An 8,995-nucleotide genomic window follows, 5' to 3' on the forward strand; every position below is an offset into this window, starting at 1 on the left:
GCTTTGGGCCGTCCTCTACTGCTTTCCCAGGCCACAAGCAGGGAGCTGGATGGGAAGTGGAGCTGCCGGGATTAGAACCAGGGCCCACATGGGATCCCGATGCGTTCAAGGCAAGAACTTTAATCACTAGGCCATGGCGCCAGGCCTGGAACCAATCTTAAAAGCTGCAATATTATATTTAACTCCCTTAAATAGGTAGAAGGAAAAATGAAAGTTTATTAATTTATCTTATATACCTATGTACTAATGAGCAAATTATTATATCATAACTTTCTATATTAAGGCAACCTGGTTATAATTTTTAATTGTCTTGTATATTATACGATATGCTAATTTTCACAATTTATTTAATTTCAGAATTTAGATTTTGAAAAAAAAAAGTTGTACACTTTAAATGTGGATGTAAGTAACACTCATCCTGACCCACGATTTGTACACCTGGGACCTTTCAAAGATACAGCCATCGTCAAGATATCAGTGGAAGACGTAGACGAGCCTCCTGTGTTCAGTAAACGGGCATACCTGCTAGAAGTCGATGAAGATGTGAAGGAGGGTAGCATCATTGGCCAGGTCACAGCATATGACCCAGATGCCATGAACAATTTAATAAAGTAAGTACTTTGATAAAATAAACAGTCAGAAAGCACATTGTTAAAAAAAAAAAAAAAAGCTGTTACCTTCTCTAGTTAAAAGCCATGTAAAGAAAAAAAAAATCTTCTCAGTGTGTGGGTAGGAGGGGTTGCATCAATCAGTTATATTTCCAGAGCCCATTTTTTTGTTGTTGTTGGATTGTTTCCCGGGTGCTCTGGGAATATTATTGTATTTGTGTCCTATCCTGCTGTAAGGCAGATACTATGATGACATATTTTCAGAGATAAGAATTAAAAGGTGAAGATTTAAATGTTCTGCCCAACACAGACATAGCTGATTTGTAAATGAAGAAGATCGTTTCTCTAACTTCGGTCAGAGATTCCAATCCTGTTATTATTGATATGATTGTTGCCTCATTGTCCCTCTTGTTTAAATTAAAGTTCAAAGAAAATTAATCTAAATAAACAGAAAAAGAGAGCGAGAAAGTAGACCATTCTCTGTTTCATTCCTCAAACACTACGCATGTTAAGGCTGCCCTGGACAGAACCATGCGTAGGAACCCACACCTCAGTTCTCTGCTGGCAGAGACTTGATTGTGGGAATCCCAGGCACAACCTCCCTGAAGCCTCTTTAGCAGGAAGTTGTAATCGAGAGCAAGACTATGGCATGAGGTGTGGAGATGTTCATGACCGCCACTGCTTGCCCTTGACCCATTTTCTTTCCACTCCACAAACAAGAATTCCATCAATTAATGCTGTATATGTGCTATATAATATCTGCATATTATCTTTTAATATGACTTTATAAAGATATTGTTGAGCCACAAATAACTGTGAACATTCAATATGAATTAGCTCATTAACTAAAGTAATACTCATTACCCTTCACCTCCCACTTTCTTTGTGTTTTTTTGCAAGATCACCATACCACCCACCCCGTGAGATGAACCCATTCCACAGAAAACACACCTATTCCATGTCAGTACAAATTATATTATATTTTCCAGGCCATGATATAAATGAATGTAGACAATCATTTACATAAAACCATAGTCCATTTTCTTTTGTTTTACTTAGCATACTTTTCTGGTGATTCATTTTGTGTTGTCATGTATGAAGAGAATCTGTCATTCTGACAGTTAATATTTCAATATGTATAAACAAGATGATGTGCTAGTTAGTTGACTTATTGACATTTTAGATAACTTTCAATACTTGCATATTATATTTAATTATATTTAATATAACTATATACAAATATACATCTTTATAGCAGATGTTATCTTGCTATACTTGTAGATTTTATTCTGTGTAAATGGAAGAATAGCTGAACGCTATGGTGTACACTGTTATTACTTAAGAATTATCCAGATATTCCAAAGCATTTGTCCCACTTCAAGTTGTACCTGAGTGTACCAGGTTTCCAATTATTCTGCATTCTTATCAACTCTAACCATAGTTAACCTTTGAAAATGTGATTTCCTTTAACTTCCAATATTGCCACATTTCGATGTCATTATTAGTTTGGCTCCTGTTAGCTATAGCAAACTTTTTTTCGTACTTTTTCTCATAAATATATGCTGTTAATAAAGTTACTACTTGTGTATTTCTATTTTAGTGGATTGTTTTGTAATTTTGAATTTAGACACATATACTAACATACATCTTTATATTATCTAGATATGTCTTAATACACACACAGCGGCATGCTTTGAAAAGCATGTAGAGCAGTATAGAAAAACATATACAAAATACTTAGAAATTCATAGATACTATTTTAATAATATACATTTTCCAAAATCTATTTGAATATTCTTCATAAGACCCTTTTTTCAAATATTTTCTTGATAATACATTTATATTTAAAATGCATTTTCCATGAAATTGTCTTATATGAATCTTCCAGTGTTCCCCTCCAATATCTGATAATTTATGGAGTCTACAATTTCAAAATTGCCAGTAACTGGTTTTGCAATTTTCCTTCAAACTGGATGGTACATTTTAAAATTAAAACATAGTTGACCCATTTTCAGCTTATTGATTTGTGAGAAATAGCTGCCTTATAAGTGTTTGAAAGTCTTTGAAAAAAACATAGCTCTAGTTTTACATGTAAATCTCAAGAATTATAATGAGAAAAGCAATACAGACAGGACAAACTATTCCCCACTTCAAAGCCAGAAACTGCAAATATCCTTCTCTGGAAATGTTTTTTCTTCTCTTTCATCTCTACTTTTCTTCTTGTTCAACTTTGAAGAACATGCATGTTTACATTATACATGTCTGCCTAATCAGAAGTATTCCCTTATCTCAATATCTAACCTTAACCACACCTACTATATAAATTAACGATATTCACAAGCTGTATGGATTGCAATACAGATATATTGGCGAGGGGAAGCATTATTGTACTAAGCACAAATTGATGCAAAGCTTAAGTTGACACCATCCCTATCCAGTTTTGATAAGAAATTCAGAGAATTTTGTGGAAATATGACATTTCACTGGAATAAATCCAAAGAATAAATTGTCTTTGATTCAGCAGAGATGTTCCTTGTTCAAAGAGCATTCAAATGCAATCTCTTTTTGATTTAACTCTTCCATATACGTTCATATAGGGTTCTGTAAGGACACATAATCTTGTATTTTTAAACATGTTTCAATTTATTCAGGTTGCTATTGACCCCATCAAGTCTAACATGAATGTCTCAAACATTATAATTGGCCACACATTCAGTGAGCGTGGTCATTGCGGCCATAGCACTTGCAATGTCTGTATCCTTTATCACAAAACCAGCTTGGAGCTTGTTGTTGCGTTTCTGACCCAACCTCCTACTGGTGCATCCTGGGAAACAAAAGGGGATGATTCAAGTGTTTCAACACTTTGCCGCCCACATATGAATTCTGTCTGTAGCTCTTACTTGCAGAGAGGTAGACCAGTAGATGGAAAGCTGATCTCCCCCTCTCTTTCACACACACACACACACACACACACACACACACACAACCTTCTGGCATTCATTTTTTACATGAATAAAAATATATACACAAACCATAAAAATGTACTATAAGAAATGTCAAAGGATGCGTAAGTATAAATTGTGCTTTTAGAATTCTCACCATCGTAGATTGGCAGGATTGTTGAAACATCCCAGTTTTTACACATAAAAATTTGAGGAACTAAAAATTCAAGAACAGCATAAACAGTTTACATTAAGTGTTTTTGCCATTTCATTGTGGAAATGCTCCAAAGTTTTAAGAAAGAGCAGAAAAAGAAATCTAGTGATTTTAAATCAACATCAGGATTTACAAGTCTGTTTTCTGACAGATATTCTATTGATCGGCATACTGATATGGACCGAATTTTCAGTATCCACTCAGAAAATGGCTCTCTTTTCACTTTGAAGACCCTTGACCGGGAAACATCCCCCTGGCATAATATCACCATTACAGCTGCAGAGATAAGTATGTCACAGAAACATCTATCTTATCACATTTTCTTTCACCAAAGCAGTAAAATGATGGTGCTAAACAGACTTGTTTTCTTAAGCAGAATAATTGTATCATTAGAGATCCTAAAGGAATTATTCACAGAGGGTTAAAATTTTAAATATTACGTTAAGGATTATCAGATCATTAATTCTCTCTAAATTTGATTTTCTTGTGCAGTTTACATTAGTACAGAAATATAATCCAGTCCCATAAAAACAATCTAAGAAAATTATGTGTTACAAAATATGACTTCATCCTGCACTATATTTCTCTTCTTGCTCTTACCGTCCATTTCCCCCATGTAAGAAAGTTGAGATACTCATCAGCAATCCTATTGAGAGAGTGGATACCATAGAAATGTTCTGTTGCTAAGTTACAAATGGGGTGAGTGGTTTCATTACTTCTTTGTAAATGAGACTGAAATCTTACATATGTTTTCATTGCAGATAACCCAAAACAAAGTAGCCACATTCCTGTCTTCATCAGGATTCTAGATATAAATGACCATGCTCCGGAATTTGCTATGTACTATGAAACATTTGTTTGTGAAAATGCCAAACCTGGGCAGGTAAATCAATTATGATAAACTTAAAAATAATATCCCTTATAAATGGAAGTGGCATTGCACATTGCATCAAGTTTATTTTCTAATAATAGGTTAATAGATTTTCTAATCATTTCATTGGCAGAGAGAGGAAGAGGGGCAGAGCGGAAGAGGGAGAGATGGAGCATCCCAAATAGTTTCTTTCCACTGGTGTGCTTTTAATGATCTATGATGACTGCAGATTTTCTGAAGCCAGGCCAAGAGCCTGGAGTCTTCTCCAGGCTTCCCACATGAATGCCAATCATGCTATTATTTGAGCTATCACTATTGCTTCCCAGGATGCCATAGTTGGAAGCCAAAGGTGGATGTCGGTCCCAGGTTCTTTGCTATAGGATCCAAGTGTCTCAATTGACAGGAAGCAGGAGCAGAAGGCTTGGGAAGAAACCTTTCCAATCACCCTCCTGATCACTGCTTTAGTCCTGTCCACAGCTTGAATTCTTCATTAGAATTTGATATCTTAAACAAAATCACACACACACACACACACACACACACACACACAAACACCTTGGAAAATTTTTGAAAACGTTTCCTTTTTGGTTTACTTGACTGAATTAATTTCTTTATGTTGGCTGCAGTTGATTCAGACAGTCAGTGTTATGGACAAAGATGACCCTCCACGGGGCCATAAGTTCTTTTTTGAACCAGTGCCGGAATTTCCTCTCAATCCAAACTTCACCATTGTGGACAACAAAGGTACTGAACGTTTATCAAACTACAAAATACAAAATCATCAAATGGAAAACTAAGAGTGAGAAGTTCTTTTGTTTACCCCCCTCCCCAAGATAATACAGCAGGAATCATGACTCGAAAAGATGGATACAACCGCAACAAGATGAGCACTTACTTGCTGCCGATTTTGATCTTCGATAATGACTACCCTATTCAGAGCAGCACCAGCACACTGACCATCCGCGTGTGTGCCTGCGACAGTCAAGGCAACATGCAGTCCTGCGCCGCTCAAGCCCTGGTGCTCTCCGCAGGCCTGAGCACTGGGGCTCTGGTAGCCATTCTGCTCTGTGTCCTCATCCTGCTGGGTAAGCACAGCCACCTGCTCCTGTACTAGAACATTCTATAACTCACCACAGTGACTGTATATGGAATGACTTTTTTTCTTCAAAGATGAAAATTGAAGTGCTTAACTTATTTTTTAAAAAGGCATTTCAATTTAATCAATGCATTCAAAATCTTTTATGTGGAAACAGTTGTAGTTTTTGACAGGCCATAAACAGATACCAAGTATTGTGGGTACGTGTGTGTGTGTGTGTGTGTGTGTGTGTGTGTTGTAACATTAGCTACTGCATTTTGGAACCACCATGATCACTGTTCGAAAGATATCTGATTGATTAAATGGCTCATTTATTCTTCATACCAATGCAATAAAAGTAAACACTTTCATTCTGCTGCTGAGAGACTGAACACATTTCCCAGAGTTTGAAATTTCTTTTACTACCTTAGGAGTCTCCTTTCTGTTATTCTGAAAACAAACAAAAAAAAAAAGGTTTTAGCAACATTATTCCATGTAAGTCAAATATTCCCCATAGAACTTGTTATATGCAGATATAAAAATCGACCTTTCAGAATACCGTGGCATCGTAGACAAAAGTAGTATTGCATTATTTTCTAAATAAAGTGTTGCTTCCAACAGCAAGTGTTTTATTTATGTATACACTAAGGACAACACTTTAATTCAATTAAACAGTTGCTGCAGTGAAAAACATTCCAAAAATTCTTTCCATCAAACATTTACCCAAAATATTATGCTTAGGGCAAAAGAACTAGCAAAATTTATGTTCTAAAGCTCTGTGTGTTGGCTCTCGCTCACTGTGAAGTCTTTGAAACTCTGGGCAAAATCCCTTTGGCCAGATATCTTTGCAGGACTTCACTGGGGAATGGATGAAAGTGGGGAAAACCATTTGTCTGAGTTAAGATGATCCGATAATTGAGGAAAATGACTCGGACCGTGCCCCACCACCAACAGCAATAGCTACCCCCGACCCCAGCTGCTGCGGGAGAGGTCAGCTCTTCCGTAAAGTATTCTGCAGTGTTCTAGAGACGCAGATTCGGATTGCTCCTTCAGTGAGGAGGTGATAATTCACGCTGTGCTTTTCTTCTGTCCTACTTTACAAAACATGAAGTACGCATCCCGCACAAGTGCCACATCTACACACAGTATATTTAATTAGATATTAATCTACTTTTAAAATTTGTAAGTGATAAATAATGAATATTATTTAAAATATTAATCATAAATGATACCAACTCATATCATACAACCCTTATAGGTAATTTTTAATTGCAGATAAAAGATATCAAATAATATGAAATTGTATATTTTTTAATATTAATGTTCATTAGCAAGAAAAATTTTAAAAATGACCTAGGCATATATAATTAAGAGCACAAGCCATAACCACCAGTTAAAATATATGTCAAAGCAGTTCTTATTACTAAGATGATATCTGAAGTGTGTTATAGGATGCTAGCAAGGTAGAGATGAATTTGAGTTCAAAATTTGTTCCATAACTTTGAGTCATGTCAGAATTTTAAGGCAGATTTCCAAAACATCATTACAACAGAAATTTAACTAAACTGATGCAACATTTCATGTGCATAAAATGAGTAGCTCATACATATTAATGTGTATGTGTAAATTACACATGTATATTACAATATATATGTATTATACATTATCCATGTATTACACATATAAATTATACATTCATACACACACTGTATCAATGCATATAATGTACATATAAATCTTAAAATGAGTAATATTTTTAATATATTTCCTTAAATTATTAAGAAAATTTCAAGTACTTGCTTAATATTGTTTTGTGCTGATAACTGTTGGCACTTCAGCCAATAGTTTGTATTGTATTTTAAAATGTTTATATCGTATTCTAAAATGTTTGTATTTTAGAACGAGTGTACATTTGTGATTCATAAAATTCTAGGTAATTGCAGTTGGCTAAATGAAGTAAACTAAACTAAATGCATATTTTTAATGGTAGAGGTCAACAATATGATAAATCTTGAAAGGAAATTAACAACACTGTAATATCTGCTCCTTTATTCTTGGCCTCCAAATTTCTGTTTTTATAAGGTTGATGCACTATAACTCCCGTATTACACAAACTGTATTTTATACCAAATGATGGACTTTCATTATTTTTTCATTTTTGTTGGTAGTTTTGGTTGTGCTGTTTGCTGCGTTGAAGAAGCAACGGAAAAAGGAACCTCTGATAATGTCCAAGGATGATGTTCGAGACAACATTGTAACCTACAACGACGAAGGCGGTGGGGAAGAAGATACGCAGGCTTTTGACATTGGCACGTTGAGGAACCCCGAAGCGCGCGAAGACAACAAACTGAGACGCGATGTGATGCCGGAAACTATTTTTCAGATACGGAGGACGGTGCCTCTGTGGGAAAATATTGATGTGCAAGATTTTATCCATCGAAGATTAAAAGAAAACGACGCAGACCCAAGTGCGCCCCCTTATGATTCACTGGCAACCTATGCCTATGAGGGGAATGACTCCCTGGCAGGCTCCCTCAGCTCCTTGGAGTCTCTCACCGCTGACTGCAACCAGGACTACGACTACCTGAGCGAATGGGGGCCCCGGTTCAAAAAACTGGCCGATATGTATGGCGGTGACGACAGCGATCGGGACTGACGAGTGTATGACTTGACCAATAATCGTGCAGATACTATCTTTGTTACTGGACTGAATGGCCTATGTTCTCCCTCTTTGTGGAAAACTTTCGAAATCAAAATTAAAACCAATCCCGAGGTGTTGTGTTAGTAAGGGTTTGCTTAATCAGTACGTTTCTGTGAATAAAAACAATTGACAAAGATTTATAAGTATAATGATCAGTTCCCTCTCTGCCTAACAATCTTGGAAGAAAAGTATTGTTACATGAATAATCACAATAATACTTATAGAGGCTTTTTGTGCCTTTACTTAGGTATAAGAACTTTATAAATGTTTTCGTAACTTTCAGTCTCCTTTACTATTAAACTAAACATTGTGCAACTTCTTTGTAAATTAATATGAAAAAGATATATATCGCTACAGAAATAGGAATGACTATTACTGCCATATTTATTTAGTTGAACAATGTCTTTGTGTTAATTTATTCATATTTTTATAAATGTATACTTATATTTTTGTATTTTTATGAAAGAAACTAGTATTTATAAAATAAACTTCATTTGATGTAATTCCAATGGGCAATTATGATCTCACTTAGGCCCGAAGTGTTTTGCATTTTTTTTAATGTAAAACATGATTTACTCAGGGAA

The 8,995-nt window shown here is 35.5% G+C and overlaps 1 protein-coding gene across 1 annotated transcript in view; it reads left to right on the top strand.

The window, feature by feature from the left end:
* CDH9 (cadherin 9) overlaps positions 1-8,366 on the top strand; it is a 64,218-nt gene extending 55,852 nt beyond the window's left edge. The window contains exons 7-12 of the mRNA XM_004583630.4: positions 358-611; positions 3,916-4,052; positions 4,526-4,647; positions 5,262-5,379; positions 5,469-5,720; positions 7,879-8,366. Coding sequence (XP_004583687.2) covers positions 358-611; positions 3,916-4,052; positions 4,526-4,647; positions 5,262-5,379; positions 5,469-5,720; positions 7,879-8,366 — 1,371 coding nt within the window. The remainder of the gene's footprint in view (positions 1-357; positions 612-3,915; positions 4,053-4,525; positions 4,648-5,261; positions 5,380-5,468; positions 5,721-7,878) is intronic.
* The last annotated feature ends 629 nt before the right edge of the window (positions 8,367-8,995 follow it).

The sequence above is a fragment of the Ochotona princeps genome, chromosome 23 (genome assembly GCF_030435755.1).
Source record: "Ochotona princeps isolate mOchPri1 chromosome 23, mOchPri1.hap1, whole genome shotgun sequence".
Taxonomy (NCBI): Eukaryota; Metazoa; Chordata; class Mammalia; order Lagomorpha; family Ochotonidae; genus Ochotona; species Ochotona princeps.